Source organism: Meles meles, unplaced genomic scaffold, assembly GCF_922984935.1.
Source record: "Meles meles unplaced genomic scaffold, mMelMel3.1 paternal haplotype, whole genome shotgun sequence".
In the NCBI taxonomy this organism is placed as follows: domain Eukaryota; kingdom Metazoa; phylum Chordata; class Mammalia; order Carnivora; family Mustelidae; genus Meles; species Meles meles.
Window position 1 is genome coordinate 209,009 of NW_025721603.1, and position 24,548 is coordinate 233,556.

A 24,548-nucleotide genomic window follows, 5' to 3' on the forward strand; every position below is an offset into this window, starting at 1 on the left:
ACATCCGTCCACACAAACACTTCATGGCAGCATCAGTTACACCAGCCAAAGGACGGAAACCACCCAGATGCCCGTCGACAGAGGACAAGGTAGATATGCTGGACCACACCCGCAGCGCGGAATAAAATCCAACCATAAACAGCAACGATGTTCGGACACATGGTACAGCGCAGGTGACCTCAACAAGGAAAGAAGTTAGACCAAGAAGACCACATAGTTATGATTTCCTTTAGACGGACACGGAAATCTGTAAAGGCACAAAAATAGATTCACGGTTGCTGAGGGGAGAGATGGGGAGCTGATGGTAACAAAGAACATGGGAGTTTTTGTGTTATTTTTAACTTATGAAATTGTCTACAGTTGACTGTGGTGACGGTTGCCCTATCTGTGAATGCATTAAAAAATGACGGAACTGTGAACTTCCAGGGGATGAGTCATAGGAATCATAGCTTAGTAAAAACAAAGCAGACCACGGAATGGGGGGGAGGATGGGTCTTTGCAAACAGATGGTGCTTGGCCAGCTGAGTGCCCATCTACAGAAACCCGCCTGTGTCCACACTCACCTAACACACGGAAATCGACCCCAGAGAGACCCCAGATCCAAACGGGAGAGGCAGAAATAAAACTTCCAGAGGAAAACGTAAGGGGACTTCTCCCTGACCTTCAGATAGATTTTCTGAACAGGACACAGAGAGCATTAAATGTAACAGAGATTAAGTGGCCCAAACTACAATCACGACTTTGGTTTTTGAAAAGACACGTTTTAAAAAGTTGAAAACACCCCACAAAGGAGAAAAAGACAACCGTAACCCATAGATCTGACAAAGGATGGCGATCTAGGACCTTACAAAACTCCTACGAATCAGTCAGAGAGAGAAAGACAACCCATACAGGACAACAGGGGAAGCCGTGCCCAGACCCTTCCTGGGACACTGAGCGGCCCATCACCTGGGGAGGACCCAGCATCACTGGCTACCACACCAATCACACCACAGAGAAGGGCCACCAGCCCCACATCAGAAAGGCTGAAGAGCGCAAGACAGAAAGCCCAAGTCTGCCCATGCAGTGCAGGCCTGGAGCGCTCGTCCGCATGGCAGAAGATGATTTCACACACGTCTACCAGCACCTGCAGAAACACAGTGCACAACCCTGCAACCGACCGCCAGGTTTACGCCGTCCTGGAACCGCAGACGTGTGCTCCGAGCACACGTGCCCCGGACGAGTCAGGAAGGCCTCCAACTGGAAACATCCCCCATGCCCCGCAGGCACAGAGGGGGAGGCACGTGGTGACTCGCTCACACCAGAGAACACTGCCTGAACAGAGGCGACGGGGACCATCGCCTGCGGGGGGAGAAGGAGCTGCCCCTGCCGCCTTGCTCAGCACCCACCCCAGTCCCTACCTCCCTTTCCCCTAGCCCCCCCAACCGAGCGCCCCCTCCTGTTTCCTGTGGGGTGGGGCCAGATCCAGAGAGGGCAGCCCCTGATCTCAGAGCCTGGCCTGGAGCCCTCCGGCCACCGCAGTGGCCCCCGTGTGCTCCCCGATGTCATGGGCAGGAAGAGCATGTCCCGCAGAGTGGCCGGACCCTGGCTCTGCTGAGGGAGACGTGCGGGAAGTCCCCGGTGTGGCCTTGGGGCAGAGGTGCAGCTCTCAGTCGGCCCACGCGGCCCCTCCCCCGCCCCGCCCGGCCTCGGCTCACCTGCAGTCCCTCTCCAGCCCCTTGGACTCGTCCGTGCAGTAGAAGAACTTGCCCTTGAAGAGCCGCACGGCGATGACGGCGAAGATGAACATGAACAGCATGTAGACGACCAGGATGTTGAGGACGTTCTTCAGCGAGTTCACCACGCAGTCAAACACGGCCTGCAGGGGCGGGGGCCCGGCTCAGAGGCCCAGGGCCTCGGCCGGACCCACGGAGGGACCCGCCACCCATCCCCCAACACAGCTGCTGCATCTCCCGGGACTTGGGAGGGCGGGAGGTGTGAGAAAGGGCCTTACGGCCAGAAGGCCTGGATGCTGGCAGGACACTCACAGGACAGGCCACCTGCGTGAGGCCGGCCTGGAGCCCAGGTCAACTAGCATCGGGAGGGGCCCACACAGCGGGAACAGGGTCGGGGTGGGGAGATGGCCAGTCCTCTGCTCCCGCGTCCGGGCCTGCTTGGGGGGGCACGCTGTGCCCCTGCCCATCAGTGCGAGCCAGCATGGGGCAGAAAACCGCAGTGCTGTGGCCAGCTCCGACACGGGGACTTGAAGCGTGTTTTGGTGTAGCCCAGAGGTGACTCTGCCGTCTGTTAGCACCAGCACCAAGGCTTCTTCTCAGGCTCTTCCCCGCCTGGAAGCTCAGCTGGCCCTGGACTGCCTGCCAGACCCTGGCCTGGTCCCTGTCCCTCAGAGCCGAGGGGACCCGCGGCAGCCCGGGCTGTGCAAAGAAGCAGGTGCACGACCATCTCCTGAGATGCTGCTGGCCGACTCCGACACCAGCGGCTGCCTCAGCAAGTGCGGCCGCGGCCCCCTTGCCCAGGGGCCATGACACCTCTGAGCTGCCCGCCCAGGTCTGAGTCCCCACCTGAGGCTGCCCTCAAGCCCCCCCAGCCCCCGCCCCCAGCACACCACGACCCCACAAGCTTCAGGTCGCGAGGCCTGCCTCTGCGTGCTGCGCGGGCGACGTCACGGCACCATTTGGTGGGTTTAACCGAGTGGAAGATTCGCGAGCACTCCTCACAGTGAGGGCCACACTCGGTACGTACCGTATTTTAGCACAACTCCAAGCTGGGGCTCACACTTTCTTTCTCCAGGACCTCAGCCCCTCCAACACTTGGCGCCCGGCCCAGGAACCACTTCTCAGGAGCCCCTGCCCTCCCTGCGTCTCCCTCAGGACCCTCCGCCTCTCTCGGCAGCCCCTTCTTCCTTTTTTAAATGTAACTGATTTGATTAGTCAGCGAGAGAGAGGAAGGGCAGAGGGAGAGAAAGGATCCCGAGCAGACTCCCCCTGAGCACGAAGCCTGACTCAGGACTTGATCCCACGACCGCGAGATCATGACCTGCGCTGAAACCAGGAGCTGGACCCTGGACCACCCAGGCGCCCCGCAGCAGCCCCTCCCCTTCCCGGTACAACAGCTGCTGGTGCTGCCCGGTCACGGGAGAGGAGCCTTCCAGAACACTCCAAGGGGAAGCTGGGGGAGCTGGACCCACTGACACGATGTGTGATCTCCCGGAGCTCCGCTCGCCCCATCCCACGAGGGGAGCTGCAGCCAGACCGGGTGAGTTCTACGGACACACGCACACCACACGCCACACGTGTGTGCACGCACACGCACATGGATCCACACGGCACGCCAGGTGCATGCACACGCATCCACACGCCACACGTGTGTGCACTCACACGCACACACAAACGCACACCACACGCCATACGTGCATGCACGCACACGCATCCACAGGGCACGCCAGGTGCACACACACACATCCACACGCCACACGTGTGTGCACGCACATGCATCCGCAGGGCACGCCAGGTGCACGCACACGCACACACATGCACACGGCACGCCAGGTGCACACACATGTACACACATCCACATGCCACACGTGTGTGCATGCACACGCATCCACACGGCATGCCAGGTGCACGCACACGCACACACATCCACACACCACACAAGGCGGCCACACTTGCACCCACATGCACAGACATGCGCACACGCATCCACACGGCACACATACATGCACGCACAGCCCTACACTCACGTGACAGCCCTGCACACTGCCCAAGCCCAGGTCCAGGCCCTCCCCTTGAGCTTGGGCAGCCGCTTGATGGTCTTGAGGGGCCGCAGGACGCGCAGGACTCTCAGGGACTTGATGGTGTTGATGTCTTTGCCTTTGGATCCTCTAGAATGGAGAAGCCACCCATGCAGAAGCAGGACGGCACCCGTGCCGCTCCCACAAAGCCGCCGGGTAGCAATCCCCTGTGCGTTCGGTCACAGGGCCCAGGGCGGACGGCCTAGGAACAGGCAGGCCTCCACCCGGCCAGCCCCACCGGCTGCCGCACCCCTCCTGCGGGAGCACGAGCCAGGCCTCGTCTGAGCAGACCAAGACCAGGCCCAGGGTTGCCCCTGGCATATGGGGAAAGCCAGGCTTCCAGGTGGAAAGAACCCATTCTCGCAGACCACGTCCGCCATCTCCATGCGAGGGGTCCCCTAACGCCCACCCAAAACGGCTTCATCCGGCCGCCATGTGGACACCAACCATGGGGCTAAAGAGGAGAGAAGGGAGCTGGCCCCAGGACTGCAGACCTGGCTCAGAAGCCTACAAGCCATTAGGGTCAGAGCCTTCTGGATGGGCTGGTCTCTCCTGCTTTTCAGTCCTGGGAGAGGGAGGTGAGGGGAACACGACTGGGTCTCCCTGCCTGTCCTCACGCAGCTGCTCCCACACTCCTCCAGACGATGTCAAACTGACCGGGAGGGAGGGGAGGAGAAGGCTGACAGGCAGGAAGATGCGGAGGCGTGAAGGAGGACGAGCAAACGTCAGCTGAGTACTGGGCAGCGGAAGGGATGGAGCCACGCAAGGGCAGACAAAAGAAGAAAGAAAGAAAGACCAAAGGAAAGAGAAAAACAGAGAGGGAGGGAAGGAGGAGGAAAGAGCCCACAGAGAGACCAAGAGAGCAGCGGACAAGGACACCCAGTGTGGGGGGTAAGACAGAGTCGGGAAAAGAACATTCCAGATACCCAACGCTGGCTCGGAGACCCAGGACCAGCAGGCCCAGGTTGGGGCCACGCACAAGGACACTGGGGCAGTCCCGGCCGGCTCCCTAGGGCTGCCAGGGGCCCAGCTGTCATCAAACTCTGGGGCAGCCTTCTCGCCAGCCCAAAGCCAGCGCAGATCGTGGGGGTGGGGGGTGATCCCGCGGGAACGACTCACTGCCTAAGGAGGCGATTCTCAGAACCAAGGCCACAACCCCACCCAGCAGTGGCTGAGGACTCAGGACTGGGGTCCTAGTCCGTCCTGCTCAGAGGTCACCTCCCTCCGAGTTCCCAAGGAGCCTGCGCATGGGGAGAGGGGGCAGGGCCTCCAGTGGTCTTCTCTGGGCTCCACTAAGCTCTAGGGAAAGGCAGCTGTGAGGCTCAGGTAGGACCCGTGGGTTAAGGAGAGCTGGGGAGCCCTCGTCCCTTGGACCCGCCCCAAGACCAGCCGGGGCCTACATCCGAGCCAGGTCAAACTCCCTCCGAAACGCCAACCTCCAGACACTGTGTCAGGTGTTCCTGTCACCCTAGCATTCCGGACACCCGCCCGCAGGCCAGGTTCCTCCAGAAGCCCTGCAGACCAGTCCCAAGAGGACAGGGGCCGGCAGACCCCCCGTAGATACAGAAGGGAGGGTCACTGCTTTCCTTTCCTGGCGGAGGGCTCTCTGCAGGGACAGGCCTCAAGTGGTCCGTGCTCTGTGTCTGGAGACCTCACGCCCCGCTCGCTCGCTCGGAGCTCTCTCACTGAGTCCGCCCGGCTGCACTACACCCCTTTCCTGTCTTTCTCCTAAGCCCCTCACTGACACTTTATGCACAAAGAAAACCAGTTATGACCCCCACAGTAGATGCTGCGCATTGCCGGGGGGCAGTCGTGGGGAACAGAGAGAAGAAACAGGCCCCAGTGCCGGAGCAGACACGTGGGAAGTATCGTCAGGATGGCCAACGTCCTGGCAGTCACGGGGACAGCAGCTCCCACCCAGGCCCTCACTGCCCTCAGGGCCCACATTCCCGGCCTCCAACACTTACTTGGGGTGCCCTGCTCCAGCCCCAGCCCCCAGCCCAGTCCCCAGAGGTGAGGCAGCGACCCGTGGCCTGGGGACACGGCTCCCGGCAGCATGCGCTCTGGACAGTGGAGGGGGAGCAGAGGTGACACGTGGCAGTGAGCCGGCCCGGAGGGGCCACGCTGGGCTATGATGTGGGGCCGTGTGAGGGGCAGAGGGAAGGCATTACCCCATGAAGCTCCTACCGAGAGTCCAGCGACAAAGAGACAAAGAGAAGAGAGTCAGTGAGGAGGCGCCGCCGTCCCCGAATGCTCAGAGAAGAGGCAGGTACCATCCCTCGGGTCCTCCTGGTCTCTGGGTCTCCCCTGTAGCTCCACCCCGGCCCCCACACCTGCCCCACGCCCACCCCCATGCAGGGTCTGAGGGAGTCGACCCAGGCCCAGCCACAAGGGAGCTGAGTGTGGACTCGGGAGTCAGAGAAACCGGGGCCCAACACTGCGGTGGGGGAACACCCGCCAGCAGCCGCCAGCTCCGGCTCTCCAGGTGGCACGGCCAAGGTCGGGGCGGAGAGCGGTTCTCGAAGACCCGAGAGGCAAGCAGCAGAGGAACCGGAGGCCTGCCCACCCGGGGTCAGAACCACAGGCCGTGGCAGGGACGGGTGGCCATGAGAAGCTTTCCGTCCCACACAGCCCAGTCCCAGGTAGACAGGAGGGGAGCTGCACACAGCCATGGAGGCCAGTGGGGGCCCCTCCTGCCCGAACCGCACACCCACCACAGCCCTGGGCTGGCAGCCCGGCCAGACCCAGGGCAGACCTGGTACTTACGAGAAGGCAAATGCCACCAGGGCCCCACTGACCACGATGAGGTCCAGAATATTCCACAGGTCCCGGAAGTAAGCCCCAGGGTGCAGCAGAAGTCCCAAATCAATCATCTGCAGGGGAGAAACAATATTAGCTGCTGAATATTTCAGAAAGCAGAGCAGGGCCAGGCCCCAGACTCATGGGGTTGGGGGAAGGAGGCCACACCGATCCTGTCTTCTGAGGGCCTCAGTGGGGCCTCTGAACCTCAACACCATGGATCCAAATATCCCTACATGGTCACGGCTGGCTGAGATCTTGCCTGGGCTCCCCACCCTCTGGTGACACCCTCCCCTCGCCGGGCTGCAGTCATCCCCCACCCCAGGAAGCCCGCACCCTGCCCAGCCCGCAGAGGGTCAGCTCTCTGCAGCAGGAGGAAGGGCCGGTTCACGAGGACCGGCTCGGCCAGTCCCACAGCTGCAACTTCCGGCCGGCACCAGCTTCCACGTTCTAAAATGGGACGACAAAGAACACGCCTCCCCCGTGCGTCTGCAGGAGGAAAAGAAGCAGCGGAGCTCACGCACAGACACACACACACACACCGGTCACCAAGCCGCGGGTACAACCCAAGCAGCCCTGTGGGCAAAGACTGCGCCCGTGCAGACACACGCAGCCACTTGTCAGACGCTGAGGAAGGAGCGAAGCCGTCAGGACTCAAGACGCAGAACCGAGCGGTGAAGGGGTGTGTCCGTCACCTCACAGGACGCCCGAGAGCTCTTCTGAGCACCCACTCAGCCTCCCTCCTCCCAGCCTGACGTCACGGGACTGTCCCGAGGGGGACACGTTCCCAGGAGCCTGGAGGCCTGGCTGGCGGGTGGCAGTGGCAGGAGCGGCTCCTGGGCTCCCCCAAAGCCGGTGTGCGTCTGGTGAACTGGCCTGCGCCCCCCACCACACCCATGAGCACGCCCGTGTGCACGGTTCTCTTGGGAGCACACGGCCAGGGCACAGCCAGCACACGCCTCGTGAGCAGCCCCGGCCCGGCCGGCCCATGTGAGGGAAGACCAGCGAAGCCCCGGGCCACCAGGGAACCACACATCTCACCTTGATCACCATCTCGAAGGTGAAGACGCCTGTGAAGATGTAGTCCAGGTGCTTGAGAGCCTAGAACCGCAGGAGAGCCTGTCAGGGGCCAGCCCCGGCCGCCACCCCCATGCCCCCGGAGCCAGCAGACGGGACCCGGCCCGGCCCCCTCCAGCCCGAGGGCCGCACTCACATTGTTCCTGGGGGAGTCTGTCTGCACTGGGTCCTCGGCGGCCAGGGCGATGCTGCTGAGGGCAATGACCACAAGGATGACCATTTCAAAGTAGCGCATGGTCACGATGGAATGGCAAAAGCGGGGAAGCCTGCGGGCAGAGCAGAGGCCCCCGATGAGCGGGACCAGTCCCTCCCCGGGCCACACACCCAGCCCCTCCCTGCACGCCGTGCCACCCCACACCCGGGTTCTGCTGTGTCCCCTCAGGTGGCGGACAGTGCCCAGGCGCCTGCTGGTGCCTCCGAGTCCTGAAGGGTGGCCCGGGAAGAGAGCCGGGAGGGCTGCAGGAACCCACAGCAGAGCCGGCACACGAGGAATGAGGGCTGAAAGCCACCCCGCACAGTCCCCCGCTGTGTGTGGACGGCCGCGCCCTCTACAGATTTACAGAGGCGGGGGGGGGGGGGGCTGCTCAGAGAGGACAAGGCTGGACCCCAGCCTCCTGTGCACGGCGGGTGCACGACCCTCCTCTAGGTCCGTGCTGGCCCGTGCTCGTCCCCCCAGGGCTGCGGGGTCCCCGCCAGGGCTGTGGGGTCACCTGCCTCCCTGCAGCACCACGGGCATTACTGACCACGACTCTGCTGTTAGGCACATGCTGGACCCTGGGGCCTGGTGCTGCACGGGAGTGTGGCCAGACACCAACGGGAGACTGAAATGCTGGCAAAGCCTACACCATGGCGGCAGGCAGTGACCAGGAGCTCTGGGAAGACCCCTAGGTGGGGAGGAAGGGGGCAGGGAAGCCAGTGCCCTGGGAGGAGCAGCCACAGAAGCAGAACCCGGGGGAGGCGGGACAGACCGTGTCTCACTCTGCAGCCCGGCCCCCTCTCTGACCACTTCCTACTCTTAGGGCCCAAGGTCTGAAGGGAATTCCACCTCCCAGCCGCACCCACCCACGCTCTCTCCGCCTTGAAGGGGCTACCGTGCTCCCCTCTCCACGGGGACCACCGCCATACTCTGCCCCCGCCCCCGGCCAGAGCCTCTGGTGACCTCCCGCCACGCCACCCTCTGTGCACACGCCTCTCCCTTCTCCGGGACACTCTGTCTCTGCCTCTTTCATCCTGTGTCCTGGGACTGAGTATCCCCTCAGCTCTCCCCCTCATGCACGCCCCGAGTCCACCCGGCTCCCAAGCCCCAGCAGAGACCCGACGCGGACTGTCCCTGCTCCACAGGACCCGCACCCGCCTGCCCCCAGCTCAGGTGGGGTGGGGGGGCAGCCGGCCTGCAGAAACGCCCGGGGTCATCCCTGACATCTCCTTCCCTCTCCCCATCTAATCTATCAAGTTCCGCAGATTCTCTCCCAACTGTCTTCCCAAGCACTCCACTCCCAAACTCCCCACACGGCCTCCGTCATCTCCTCCTGAAGACCGGGCCTGCCCGCGGAGCTCTGTGCAGGGCTCTGCGGACGCCCAGGCTGGCCGTGTCCCCACCGACCCCCATCGCCGGCTCCTCCGGCACACGTCCGCGCTCACGGGCAGCACCGTGCCCCCTAGCAGGGCCCAGTGAGCTCCCAGGAAGTGGGTGCCGAGCGAAGGCGAGAAGACAGGCAGAGAGAGGGCACGTGTGCAGGGGTGGGGCCGGAGGGCGCAGCCAGACTCCGTCAGACCCTCTGCCCGCAGGACCCTGCTGCCCCGCACCTTCGCTCTGTCTGTTGCCTCTGCGGGTTGGTCTCCCTGCCCTGCCCCACCCCCCTCCCCGTCCCACTGAGACCCGACCTGACCTTCCCACCCCCACAGCAGTTCCCTCCGAAGCTCTGGGCTGCCTCCTAGTGCCTCCCACCCTGTGAGGGCTTAGGTGCCCTCCTGACTGTCTGCTCTGCTCTCTGTCTCTCCTACCTGCACAGAAGCTTATCAAGGACGGGGTCCTTGTCCGTTCTGCTCATTCCCCTGTTCTCCCAGCACCTAACCTGCCGTTAGGGAAGTCCTGGGTGACCTACGGCACCAGCTGGACTGATGAGGGGGCGAGAAACGCCGGCGACTTCATGATACACCGAGCGGAGAAACACAGGTGGACACACGCAGGCATGCGTGCATGGCGGGCACGACGGAAGGGGACACACGAGGGACATAAATGGGACATGTGCGCGGCAATGAGCAGTCCCAGCTGCGGGGGTGGCAGCTCTGTGGCTGACCGGGTTCGAGCCCTCGCCCTGCCGTGGGGCTCACTCCTATGCATGTGCGGACGGGCTGGGGCCTCGCCGTGGCTCTCCGTCCTCGTCTGCGGGGTGACCGCCGTTGCTGGGGGATCAGGACTCTAGTACATGTGAAGGGCATGGAACCATGCCCACCAGGCCACGTCTAGCACACGCTGCTACCGTGCACATGGACCACGGCCACGGATATGGGACAGGCACGCGGCGTGGGCCCACAAAGGAGACTCACAGGTTGGTGGGGCTTAAACAGAACATGGAGCTGTACGGCACGATGGGTCGGGGGGCCGCTCCGCATCACACCATCGGCCTCCGCCTCCTTCTTCCCCTCGGCTTGGCTTTCCAGGTCCACGTTACCACCTACAAGGACACAGGGCCACCCAGTTAGAGACGTGGTGCCTGCGAAGCCGGCGCCACACGGCCTCACCCGTACAGCAGACAGGTTCCAGCCCCAGCCCCACTGGCCTGCGGGGACCCAGCCAGGGAACGGCGTGGGCCTAAGACCCCGCTTCACAGGAGACCCCCTCCGACAGCGGCTGAGGACGGAACCAGCACCGGGCGCCCTTCTTCCCCTCTCCCTGCACGAGGGTCAGCGTGGGAGCAGCACCGAGCCCGGGGTCCCGGCTGTGGGCACCTCCGCCCCACCAGGGACCACTGGTCTAGATGTTCTGTGAACACCAAAGTCCCCCTTGGACCCAAGACCAGGGCCATCAGGCTCCGCTCGCTGGGTTCAGGGCTCGGTGCCTCTTGGAGAAAAGGCGGCACGTGTCTGTGTGGTGAGAAAACCCCGCAGGGATCTCGGCCAGCAGGACAGGAAGGAGCGGGGACCTGCCCTGGACCAGACACTCCTCTGAGCCCAGGAGTCCTGGCGAACCCAGCCTGGGACCCTGGCAAAGGCCTACAGAGCCAGGACGGTGACCTGGGGAGGACTTCAGCAGAGCCCACGTCTCACAGGGGCCCCCGCTCGGCCTCACTGCTCGCTGCCCTGCCCCTCAGTCTGCTCCTGTGCTTACCCACACCTCAAACCACCAGGATTCACCAGGATTCTGGTGTCTGTGCGCCGTGCTTTTTCTCCCACTGACTTTTCATTTCTCTCTATCCCAAGGTGCGTTTCTGTTCCTGTGGGTAACGGAGTTTCTGAGACCACAGGGGTGCCCGGGAAGACGGGGCAGTGACTTGGAGCCAAGGCCCAGGACTGGACCTCACACGGCATCCCACGAGAAACGGGCTGTTAGAAGGCAGCGGAGAGGAGGGTGCGGCCGCCAGTCCCAGGGAGGACGGCTGAGCCCGAGAAAAGGCCCCGGGCGCGCGTGGAAGAGCTCAGGCCAGCAGCTCCCGCTGACGTCATTCAGAATCTTCCAGAAAGCCATTTGGCAAAGAAGTCTAAAGAATTCTGCTCCCTGGTTTCATCTGTAACCTGCTTTCACAAAGGTGTTTGTTGGAAGTTCTTCTACGGTGACAAAAAACTATAAAATGCACAATCGTAGGAAAAAGACTGAGTGCGCAGTATCCCCGTGACTCACCACACCATAGATATGTAAAACGCCTACAAATACTTCCAAGGACAAAAGAAGCTTACGGTATTGTAAGTTAAAAAAAAAGGTTGTGTCGTTGTACATCCCCGATGAGCTCAACTCCAGAACAGTCACACATGTGGGGAGAGAAGCAACACCAAAACAGTACTAATTGTGGCGATCGCTCAACAGCGGACAGGAGTTTTAATTCTCGTCACAATATTTTTAACATTTAAAATTTTTTCATGATGAGCACGCATTACTTTTAAATTAAGAAAAATTTATTACTTTAAAACCACAGCTTTTCTTTTCCGACTCCCCAGTAACAATAAGGCAGGACCAATATGGACTCAGTGAAGAGTTTGGCTGCACAAGATAAGGAGAACAAAGATGCCAGAAACTGGATGGAAACACTCTCCTGGAACAGATCTACAGCAACCACAAATGTGATCAATGAGGTCAAAGCAGACCAAAACAGAGGAGAGGATCAACACAGAACTGCAGCAGACCAAGTTCGTTGTTAGAACCAAGTCACTAAGAAACGAACAAGCAAACCGACAAACAAGACTTGACAGTTACGAAAATTCAACCCCGAAATGGGGCAGTCCACCCAGCAAAATGGCCAGCTGCGGAGCGGGGACGGTAGAACATTCACGAGCAACAGCCACATGCTGGACATGGTCCAAGGGCTCCGCGCGTCCTCACAGCGCTCCCTGGCTCCCGCTGTCACCTCTGCGTTCTAGATCAGAGCTGAGACATTACTGCACGGGGACATGATCTGCCAAGGCTGGGATGAGGGCCCTGAGCCCTGGGCTTGCGACGAGGCGGGAGATCCAGGCGGGGTCACACTAAACTACTTTCCTCCCAGGGGCTAAAGTGAGCCAGGCCGGTGGTGCCTTGGGCCTCTGGGAGAGCAAACGTCATGACGAAATCATCCCTCATCCGGCCCCACAGACGGGGCGACCCATCCCAGCTTGAAGAGAACTTCAGCCCTCCAGACCTCCACGCTCTGGAAAGAATTTCTCTCCTGTACATTCAGAAGGGCACGAGCTGTACACCTCCCTTGGGAGAACTGAAAAAGGAGTCCATCAATTCATTTTCTACAGGGCTTCGTTATCTCACAAAAGCCCAGCCAAGAAATGGCAGAGTAAGGTCAGTCACACCCAAACTCGAAATAAAAACCGTCGCCAAACACACCAAGGATCAAGGTCCCCATGAATGAAAAGACAGCAGAAATAAGTAACAGGTTACCTCCCTCTCCCCCGGCTTCGGATACAAGAGTTAAAAAAAGTGAGATGAGAATATAAAGTATGTAAATATAAATACGTAAGTAAATAAAAAACGAATCTTAAAGAAATGCGTGAACAATCACTGTCTATAAAATTACCCAGCATTTCCATGACCTGTGGCAGAGAAACTGAAAATGCACTCATCCTCCCACCGAAAACAACCAACACGCTGAACGAAACACATAACGTAAGTGTTTTAAAGGCGCTGGGAACAAACCAACCTGGACAGGAGCCAAGAAGCTACAATCCCGGGAGAAGAGAAGCACAGAGGTGACCCCGAGTTACCCCAGCTTTCCCCCTAAGCCCATGTACCTATTTGCAGGGTGAGGGAACAGCCCAGTCAAAAGCGACACGCTCACAGGGAGAAGAAACAAAGACTGGTGTTTGGGAATGGCAAAGTATCTGGGAATGAGGGGCAAAATCCCAGAGTGGGGTGTCGGGGAGACGAGACGCGCGTCCCAATTACTGCCCCAGCACACTGCGGCAGGTGCGAGAGGAGGCCTGTCTCCCCTAGCAGCAAAGGCCCTCCAGGAAGCTCGTGTCGGGGATGACAGCAAGGCTGAAGGCTGGACGAGGCCGTCAGCGCCGACAGGTAACTGGGCGGGCAGCGGCTCTACTGGGCTGCTCCCGTGTGTCGGTGGCCCGTTCCGGAGCTGCGCGGCGGGGGACCCCTGCCCTTCATCCTCACTCTGCGACAAGGCCTGCTCCCTCCAGGGCAGGGCATTCTCAGGAATGCGCATGTTGTAGCAGGAAGGTCTGTAGTTAAGAAGGACAGAAAATGGTATTTATCAAGAACACAAGAAATAATAAGCATTGGGGGGTGTGGAGAGGAAGGAGCCCTCGCGCACTGCCGGTGGGAATGCAAACGGGTGCAGCCGTGGCGGAAGACAGTCGGAGGCGCCTCAGAAGAAACCCGAAAAACAGAATCACCACATGATCAGTGACTCCACTACTGAGGACTTACCACGGACTAGGAAAACACTCCTCAGAAAGCTCCAGTCCTGGCAGCGGCATTTACCACAGCCCAGTGTGGACCAGACCGAGGGCGCAGGGACAGATGAGTGGATAAAGATGGGCACTCGGCGTTGACAATGAAATCTCGCCCCGGCAACACCACGGACAGATCTGGGGAGCACTGGGCTAAGCGAGATAAGTAAATGCAAGAAAGACAGATGCCCTAGGACCTCACTCACAGGTGGATTCAAGAAACATAACATTTGAACAAATTAAAAAGAGACAAACAGGGGCGCCTGGGTGGCTCAGTGGGTTAAGCCTCTGCCTTCAGCTCAGGTCATGATCTCGGGGTCCTGGGATCAAGCCCCGCATCAGGCTCTCTGCTCAGCGGGGAGCCTGCTTCCTCCTCTCTCTCTGTCTGTCTCTCTGCCTGCTTGTGATCTCTGTCTGTCAAATAAATAAATAAATAAATCCTAAAAAAAATAAAAAATAAAAGGAGACGAATTAAAAAGAGACAAGCAAAGAAATGGTCACTTACATACAGAGAAAAACCAGGCTGCCAGAGAGGAGGTAGGAGGGGAGACACGTGAAATAGGGGAAGGGGCTCCAGAGGCCACTGACCATGACAAACGCTGGGTGATACAGAGAACTGCTGACTCGGGGTGCCCGGGCACTGGGCGGTGAAGCCTCTGCCCTTGGCTCAGGCCGTGGTCCCAGCGTCCTGGGATCGAGCCCCGGGTCAGGCTCCCTCCCTGCTCGGCGGGAGTCTGCTTCCCTCTGCCTCTGCTCTGCCCCCTCCATGCTCTCTCTCTTTCCTCTCAGATAAATAAAAACAAAAAAGGAATTGCTGAGTCACTGTATTGTACACCTGAAGCTAATATAACACTGTCTATTAATTATACTTCAATGAAAAAAGAACAAAAATGATATAACGGAAGATCCAAGATGCAATATAAAAAGGAAAGCCAAGAAACGGATGAATCTAAAGAAACGTGATCTCTGTAAAGTCAAAACAATAGTAACATCCACTTTTTAAGATCAGGAAAGGATCAAGCGTTGTCCCACAAAGGCCGACCGTGACAAAGAAGTTGGGGGAAGCGTGATCGCAGCTGCCACCCCGGGGTCCCAGCATCGCCCGCGGGAGCTTAGAGCGAACCCAAGGACAGACTTGGTAACACGCGCCGCCGCCATGACAGGGAGCACCGCGAGAAAAGACACCCAGACAGAGTGCGTAGCTTTTAAACTAGCAGAGGGAAATGTGACACATAAGCAAGTAAGTGACCAATTTCTCCTATTTCTAACAGAGTGGAAAGAAGAGAAAAGCTCAGGGAAATGGAACGAATGCCACACTCTGAAGCGGATGAAGCAATAAAAAGGTAGAACGAGACCGATGAAGCGAGTCCGAGGGACCCGACTCGGTCCACAGGCGCGGCCCGGCGGCCAGCTCTGGCCACCAGCTGTGCCCTTCAAACCCCAGTTCCAGGCAGTGTCCCAGAGACACGCCCAAAACGTAAGGCCACATACAGGTCACAAGCCAAAAGTTGGAAAACAATACACCTGCCAGATGTTCGAAAGAAAAACGGTCCGTTCTATTTCCGCACAGAAACACACACTTTAAGAAAAAACCACTGGACTGACCATGGTCAGCAGGGGTCGCGCAGACCTTGTGAGACGTCAGGGTTCACACATAGAGAAAATCCCCCAAATACAGAAAGCGACATATATCTTAATAGAAGTTTTGTGGTTTTTAATGAAGAAATAAAAGCCCCACAAAAGAGATTCAGATTCACAGAGCTATTGTTGTAGAAACATGCATAACAATGGCCGGTCACCTGTCAGACGGTCCCCACAATGAGATGCGTGTTCCAAACTATTCCAAGAACAGACAAGTCTAAAAAAAGAAAGATTTTGGGGTGCCTGGGGGGCTCAGTGCGTTAAAGCCTCTGCCTTCGGCTCAGGTCATGATCCCAGGGTCCTGGGATCCCCGCATCCGGCTCTCTGCTCCATGGGGAGCCTGCTTCCCCCTCTCTCTCTGCCTGCCTCTCTGCCTACTTGTGATCTCTGTCTGTCAAATAAATAAATAGAGTCTTAAAAAAAAGAAAGAAAAAAAGATTTCAATGCACCCCAATTATCAATGGGTCAGTCATTGATATGGCAAAACACGAGTGAATATACAGAATATTTAGCAATAAAGACTTGATTTAGCAAATACGAAAAGGCCAGTGACTAACTGAACATAATAAAAAAGTACATTAAAAAAATTTTTAAGGCCAGTGTTCCCCAAATTAGAGAAAACATATTCCTCTTTTCCCTTTGTTTTAAAGATTTATATATTTATTTATTTGAGAGGGAGAGAGAGAGGGAGAAAGCATGAGTGAGAAGAGCAAAGGGAGGGGAGAAAGACGCACAAGCAGACTCCACACCACGTGATCCCACGGCCCCGAGATCACGACCTGAGCTGAGATGATGAGTCGGGTGCTTAACCGACTCGCACCACTCAGGTGCCCCAGCACATTCCTCTGAAGCACGGGGGGACTTACAAAAGCTGGCCGGGTGCCAAGCCGTAAAGCAATTATAAGTGTATCTCGAAGGAAACCATGATACGGGTCTTCCTCTTTAACCCCCAGTGCAATTAAGTTAGGAATTAAGGCAGTAATCAGGAACAAAAAGATCAATTAAGATTTAAATTTTCTAATTGGAAATTAAAAAACAGACTCTACCGAGTTCATTGGTCAAAAATTATGTATTTATGGGCAGTATAACTATGTCTACATAGAAAACAAAGTAATCTGCAGAGAAACTATTTAGACTAAGAGGAAATTTTGCTTGGCAATATGTGGCTAGAAAGAAAGCCAACATACTTAAAAATACAATGTTTTAAACAATATAATTAAAAAACAGAATAAACAAAAATCAAAGACAAATGAAGGAATTTTAGGGCAGTGAAACTACTCGGCATGATACTATAAAGGTAGGTGTATGTCCTCATATCTTTGTCCAAACCCTCAGAACATAAAACACCAAGACTGAACCCCAATATCAACTCTGAACTCTGGGCATAGGCTCACTGACTGTAACAAATGCACCACTTTTACGGGGGTGCTGATAGGAAGGGAGGTTGGGTGGTGAATGTACAGCAAATCTACACTTTCTGCTGAATTTCACTGTGAACCCACAACAAAAAGATAAACTGCTTGGTATAAAGGGAAAGAGATATAAATACAAAATCAAAGAAGTAAGATAAAAACTCTATAATCTTACATTTGAATGACAAATGGCAAAAGAATACATGACATATTCTCTTTAAAAAAGAAAAAAGTACAACATCTATTCATGGAAAAAAGAAACCTCAACAAAGTAGGTTTTAGAAGGAACAGACCTCAACATAATCAAGGCCTTATATGAAGAAACCAAATCTAGCATCATATGCGATGGTGAAAAGCTGAGAGCTGTTCCCCTAAGACGAGGAACAAGACAGGACGTCCACTCTCGCCATTGTTATTCAACATCGTACTGCAGGTTCTAACCACAGCAATCAGACAAGAAAAGGAAATGAAAGGCATCCAAATTGGTAAGGAAGAAATCAAATTTTCACTATCTGCAGATGACACGATACCCTAAAGAGAAAACCCAAAGGCTCTACCAAAAAACTATAAGTGACGAAAACATGAAATGAACTGATAAATGAAGTCAGTAACGTTGCAGGATACAAAATCCATATACAGAAATCTGTTCCACTTCCATACACTAATAATGAAATGTCAGAGAGAAAAATTCAGAAACTACTCTCACTTACAATTGCACCAAAAATAATAAAATAACTTAACCAACGAGGGGGAAGACCTATACTCCAAAAACTACAAAACGCTGATGAAAGGAATCAAAGATGACACAAATACATGGAGAGACATTCCAGGCTCATGGACTGGAAGAACAAATATTGTTAAAATGTCCATATTACCCAAAGCAATCTACAGATTTAATGCCAACTTCATCAAAATATGAACAGCATTTCTCACAGAATTAGAACAAGTAATCCTAAAATTTGTATAGAACTGAAACATTCCTGAATAGACAAAACAAGCTTGAAAAGGAAGGACAAAACTGGAAGTGTTGCAATCCCAGATTTCAAGATACACTACAAAGCTGTAGTACTCACAACAGTACGGAACCGGCACAAAATAGAGAGATTAAAAGAACAAAACAGAAAACCCAAAAATAAACCCGTGTTTATAGGGTTAATTAATCCATGACAAAGGAGGCAAGACTACCCAACGGAAAAAAGTCTTTTCAATAAATGGTGTTTGGTGTGGGGGGTGTCGCCTGGGTGGCTCAGTCGGTGAAGCACCTGCCTTCAGCTCAGGCCACGATCTCAGGGTCCTGGGACCGAGTCCTGCGTCAGGCTCCCTGCTTCTCCTTCTCCCTCTACTCCTCCCCAGCTCGCTCACTCTCCTGCTCTCTCTCAAAAAATCTAAATAAAATCTTTTTAAAAAATGGTATTGGGAAAATCGGACAGCTACATGCAAAAGAACGAAACTGGACCATTGTCTTACACCATACACAAAACTGAACTCAAAATGGATGCAAGACCTGTGTGTGAGGTCTGAAACCACAAGAACCCTGGAAGAGAGAACAGAGAGTAATTTCTCTGACGTCAGCTGTAGCAGCATTTCTCTGGATATGTCTCCTGAGGCAGGGGATCAGCGGCAATACTAAACTATGGGGCCTACATCACAATGAAAAGCTTCTGAACGGCGAAGGAAACATTCAACAACCACAACGAAGGACAACCTACTGAATGGGAGAAGGTATTTGCAAAGGACATATCAGATGAAGGGTCAGTATCCAAAATCTTTAAGGAATTTACACAAGTCAACACCGAGAAACCCCACATAATCCAATTAAAAATGGGCAGAAGACACGAACGTTTCCCAAAGACGACATCGAGATGAGAAGATGCTCAACATCCCTCATCGCCGGGGAAGTGGAACTCAAAGCCACGAGGAGACACACCTGTCACACCTGTCAGAATGGCTGGAACCAGCAGTGTGCAGCAAGCGCTGGGCAGGGTTCAGAGAGAAAGGAACGCTCGCCCATCAGCACTAGCGCCTGAGCAAACTGGCGCAGCCGTGCGGGAAGGAGAAGGAGGTTAATCAAGAAGATGGGGCGCCTGGGTTCTCAGTGGGTTAAGCCTCTGCCTTCAGCCCAGGTCCTGATTCCAGGGTCCTGGGATCGAGCCCCGCATCGGGCTCTCTGCTCCGCGGGGAGCCTGCTCCCCCACCCCCGCCTGCCTCTCTGCCTGCTTGTGATCTCTGTCTGTCAAATAAATAAAATCTTTAAAAAAAAAGTTAAAATTAAAATTACCACATGGTCCAGCCACTGCACTACTGGGGATTTACCGAAGGACACAAAAACACTAATCCGAGAAGGTACACGCATGGGCGTTGGGGGCTCAGTCCGTTAAGAGCCCGACTCTGCATCTCGGCTCAGGTCCTGAACTCAGGGTGGGGAGATCGAGCCCCGTGTGGGGCTCCACACTCAGCAGGGCGTCTGCTTGGGCTGCTCTCTCCCTCTGCCTCACCACCACGCATGCGCGTGCGCTCTCTCCCTCTGCCCTCACCACCACGCACGCGCGTGCGCTCTCTCTCCCTCTGCCTCACCACCACGCACGCGCGTGCGCTCTCTCCCTCTGCCCTCACCACCACGCACGCGCGTGCGCTCTCTCTCCCTCTGCCCTCATCACCACAAATGCGCGTGCGCTCTCTCCCCCTCTGCCCTCATCACCACACATGTGTGCGCTCTCTCTCCCTCTGCCTCACCACCACGCACGCGTGTGCGCTCTCTCCCTCTGCCTCACCACCACGCACGCGCGTGCGCTCTCTCTCCCTCTGCCCTCACCACCACGCACGCGCGTGCGCTCTCTCTCCCTCTGCCCTCACCACCACGCACGCGCGTGCGCTCTCTCTCCCTCTGCCCTCACCACCACGCACGCGCGGGCGCTCTCTCTCCCTCTGCCCTCACCACCACGCACGCGCGGGCGCTCTCTCTCCCTCTGCCCTCACCACCACGCACGCACGTGCGCTCTCTCCCTCTGCCTCACCACCACGCATGCGCGTGCGCTCTCTCCCTCTGCCCTCACCACCACGCACGCGCGTGCGCTCTCTCTCCCTCTGCCTCACCACCACGCACGCACGTGCGCTCTCTCCCTCTGCCTCACCACCACGCATGCGCGTGCGCTCTCTCCCTCTGCCCTCACCACCACGCATGCGCGTGCGCTCTCTCTCCCTCTGCCTCACCACCACGCACGCGCGTGCGCTCTCTCTCCCTCTGCCTCACCACCACGCACGGGCGTGCGCTCTCTCCCTCTGCCTCACCACCACGCACGGGCGTGCGCTCTCTCCCTCTGCCTCACCACCACGCACGCACGTGCGCTCTCTCTCCCTCTGCCCTCACCACCACGCACGCGCGTGCGCTCTCTCTCCCTCTGCCTCACCACCACGCACGCGCGTGCGCTCTCTCCCTCTGCCTCACCACCACGCACGGGCGTGCGTTCTCTCTCCCTCTGCCTCACCACCACGCACGCACGTGCGCTCTCTCTCCCTCTGCCTCACCACCACGCACGCGCGTGCGCTCTCTCCCTCTGCCCTCACCACCACGCACGCGCGTGCGCTCTCTCTCCCTCTGCCCTCATCACCACAAATGCGCGTGCGCTCTCTCCCCCTCTGCCCTCATCACCACATGTGTGCGCTCTCTCTCCCTCTGCCTCACCACCACGCACGCGCGTGCGCTCTCTCCCTCTGCCCTCACCACCACGCACGCGCGTGCGCTCTCTCCCTCTGCCCTCACCACCACGCACGCGCGTGCGCTCTCTCTCCCTCTGCCCTCACCACCACGCACGCGCGTGCGCTCTCTCTCCCTCTGCCCTCATCACCACGCACGTGCGTGCGCTCTCTCTCCCTCTGCCCTCATCACCACACATGTGTGCGCTCTCTCTCCCTCTGCCCTCACCACCACGCACGCGCGTGCGCTCTCTCTCCCTCTGCCCTCACCACCACGCACGCGCGTGCGCTCTCTCTCCCTCTGCCCTCACCACCACGCACGCGCGTGCGCTCTCTCTCCCTCTGCCCTCACCACCACGCACGCGCGTGCGCTCTCTCTCCCTCTGCCCTCACCACCACAAATGCGCGTGCGCTCTCTCCCTCTGCCCTCACCACCACGCACGCGCGTGCGCTCTCTCTCCCTCTGCCTCACCACCACGCACGGGCGTGCGTTCTCTCTCCCTCTGCCTCACCACCACGCACGCACGTGCGCTCTCTCTCCCTCTGCCTCACCACCACGCACGCGCGTGCGCTCTCTCCCTCTGCCTCACCACCACGCACGCACGTGCGCTCTCTCTCCCTCTGCCCTCACCACCACGCACGCGCGTGCGCTCTCTCTCCCTCTGCCTCACCACCACGCACGCGCGTGCGCTCTCTCCCTCTGCCTCACCACCACGCACGGGCGTGCGTTCTCTCTCCCTCTGCCTCACCACCACGCACGCACGTGCGCTCTCTCTCCCTCTGCCTCACCACCACGCACGCGCGTGCGCTCTCTCCCTCTGCCCTCACCACCACGCACGCGCGTGCGCTCTCTCTCCCTCTGCCCTCATCACCACAAATGCGCGTGCGCTCTCTCCCCCTCTGCCCTCATCACCACATGTGTGCGCTCTCTCTCCCTCTGCCTCACCACCACGCACGCGCGTGCGCTCTCTCCCTCTGCCCTCACCACCACGCACGCGCGTGCGCTCTCTCCCTCTGCCTCACCACCACGCACGCACGTGCGCTCTCTCTCCCTCTGCCCTCACCACCACGCACGCGCGTGCGCTCTCTCTCCCTCTGCCTCACCACCACGCACGCGCGTGCGCTCTCTCCCTCTGCCTCACCACCACGCACGGGCGTGCGTTCTCTCTCCCTCTGCCTCACCACCACGCACGCACGTGCGCTCTCTCTCCCTCTGCCTCACCACCACGCACGCGCGTGCGCTCTCTCCCTCTGCCCTCACCACCACGCACGCGCGTGCGCTCTCTCTCCCTCTGCCCTCATCACCACAAATGCGCGTGCGCTCTCTCCCCCTCTGCCCTCATCACCACATGTGTGCGCTCTCTCTCCCTCTGCCCTCACCACCACGCACGCGCGTGCGCTCTCTCTCCCTCTGCCCTCACCACCACGCACGCGCGTGCGCTCTCTCTCCCTCTGCCCTCACCACCACGCACGCGCGTGCGCTCTCTCTCCCTCTGCCCTCACCACCACGCACGCACGTGCGCTCTCTCTCCCTCTGCCCTCACCACCACGCACGCGCGTGCGCTCTCTCCCTCTGCCCTCACCACCACGCACGCGCGTGCGCTCTCTCTCCCTCTGCCTCACCACCACGCACGGGCGTGCGTTCTCTCTCCCTCTGCCTCACCACCACGCACGCACGTGCGCTCTCTCTCCCTCTGCCTCACCACCACGCACGCGCGTGCGCTCTCTCCCTCTGCCCTCACCACCACGCACGCGCGTGCGCTCTCTCTCCCTCTGCCCTCATCACCACAAATGCGCGTGCGCTCTCTCCCCCTCTGCCCTCATCACCACATGTGTGCGCTCTCTCTCCCTCTGCCTCACCACCACGCACGCGCGTGCGCTCTCTCCCTCTGCCCTCACCACCACGCACGCGCGTGCGCTCTCTCCCTCTGCCCTCACCACCACGCACGCGCGTGCGCTCTCTCTCCCTCTGCCCTCACCACCACGCACGCGCGTGCGCTCTCTCTCCCTCTGCCCTCATCACCACGCACGTGCGTGCGCTCTCTCTCCCTCTGCCCTCATCACCACACATGTGTGCGCTCTCTCTCCCTCTGCCCTCACCACCACGCACGCGCGTGCGCTCTCTCTCCCTCTGCCCTCACCACCACGCACGCGCGTGCGCTCTCTCTCCCTCTGCCCTCACCACCACGCACGCGCGTGCGCTCTCTCTCCCTCTGCCCTCACCACCACGCACGCGCGTGCGCTCTCTCCCCCTCTGCCCTCATCACCACACATGTGTGCGCTCTCTCTCCCTCTGCCCTCACCACCACAAATGCGCGTGCGCTCTCTCTCCCTCTGCCCTCACCACCACGCACGCGCGTGCGCTCTCTCTCCCTCTGCCTCACCACCACGCACGCGCGTGCGCTCTCTCACATAAAAAATAACAGACCTTTAGAGAAAGAAACCAGCACCCGTGCTTACTGCAGCACTGTCCACGACCGCCGACCGAGGGAAGCAGCCCCAGCGCCCACCAGTGCGCGAGCGAACGAAGACGTGACAGGCACAGGCGCGAGGGAACGGTGCTCAACCGCAGCGCGACGAGATCCTGCCACGGGAACCCCAGACGATCTAGAGAGCACGGCAGTACGTGAGGTCACAGGAGAACAAACAGCACGTGCTTTCTCGCGTATGTGGAACCGAATAAACGAACCCAACAAAAGGAAAAAGACGCAGGCTCTCCGCTGTACAGAAAGACTGGCGGTTCCACAGCGGAGATGGGGCTGGAGGTGGGTGAGACAGCGGAGGGGATTACGAGGACACGTGTCTCCATGAGCCCCGAGTGACGCTCAGAACGGGGCGCCGCATCGCGCACCTGAAGCTAGCGTGACACCGCACGCCCACGACACCGGCATTTCAATGAATCGTTACTCCGGTTTAAAACGGAAAACAGTTCTGAAAACGTTGGAAGCAATGAAACGCAGTAGCAGCAACCACACCGCTAAACAAGCATCATTTCCCAGCAAAGGGGCCGCCGCGTCTCAGATCAGGCCCCACAGAAGCCGCAAGACTAGCAGCCGCGGGAGGGTGACCGACTACTTCCAGAATAAACGGGAAGGAAGTGAGGAAAACAGCACAGGAGAGAGCGAACAGCCAAGCAAGAGTGTGGTGGCAGGTAAAACCCTGTAATAGTAGGGTCGGGCTGTTCCCACACGGGCTCTGGGGTCTGAGCTAAGCCCCAACGTCGTCCCAACCTGAAGCCACAGGCCGGGCTCCTCTGGCTTCACACCACCCTTCACTGGCTCTGGCCGCCTGGGTGATGTATGTCCACTTCCTGCCCTCTCCCTGCGGTGGTCCGCGGCAGTCCTCCAGGAGGAGCCGAAGGCGAGGCCGCGGAAGTAAGAGGACAGAAAGCGTCCCGTGCACAGGTCTTCTTGGAGAGATGGCTGACTCCACGTCTGGGGCAGAAGAGGGACACGATAATCCTGGAACACACTGCTCTCGATGAAAACCATGTGAGGTCAAAAAAAGGCCAACTGTAAGGTGCACCCAGTGACCAAAGATGGGACAACCTGAGCACCAAAAGTAATAGTGAGTTCCAAGAACGAAAGCACATCAAACACATCAAAATAAAAAAACTCGTACTAATAATTCTATAAATGTCGAATTGGCCATATTTAGAATTTCTGGGCACAGGTTCACTATTATAAAGACCCATACACGGGGGCGCCTGGGGGCTCAGCTGGTTAAGCAATGACTCTCCAACTCAACGCGGGTCTCGACCTCAGGGTCGTGAGTTCAAGCCCCACACTGGGCTCCACACTCAGCACGGAACCCGCTTGTCCCTCTTCCTCTGCTCTTGCCCACGCCACCCGCCACCTCAAATAAGTAAGATCTTCTCTCAAATAGAAACGAGCAAACAAATGATGCTCATACGGAAAGGCACAGAAGTAAGCATGTATCTTTCTCACTACAAATACCAACTACATTTCCAGCAGTTGACGAGGTAAGTTCTTCCTTCCAGGGAAGGTAAAAATAAGAAGTGCACA

At 58.0% G+C, this 24,548-nt stretch overlaps 1 protein-coding gene across 1 annotated transcript in view; it reads right to left on the reverse strand.

Moving 5' to 3' along the window:
• Nucleotides 1-24,548, reverse strand: part of LOC123936556 (voltage-dependent N-type calcium channel subunit alpha-1B-like) — a 125,676-nt gene that overhangs the window by 54,126 nt on the left and 47,002 nt on the right. Inside the window, 8 exon segments of the mRNA XM_045997011.1 lie at nt 1,698-1,858; nt 3,781-3,883; nt 5,965-5,976; nt 6,560-6,666; nt 7,634-7,693; nt 7,806-7,935; nt 10,220-10,272; nt 10,274-10,347. Coding sequence (XP_045852967.1) covers nt 1,698-1,858; nt 3,781-3,883; nt 5,965-5,976; nt 6,560-6,666; nt 7,634-7,693; nt 7,806-7,935; nt 10,220-10,272; nt 10,274-10,347 — 700 coding nt within the window.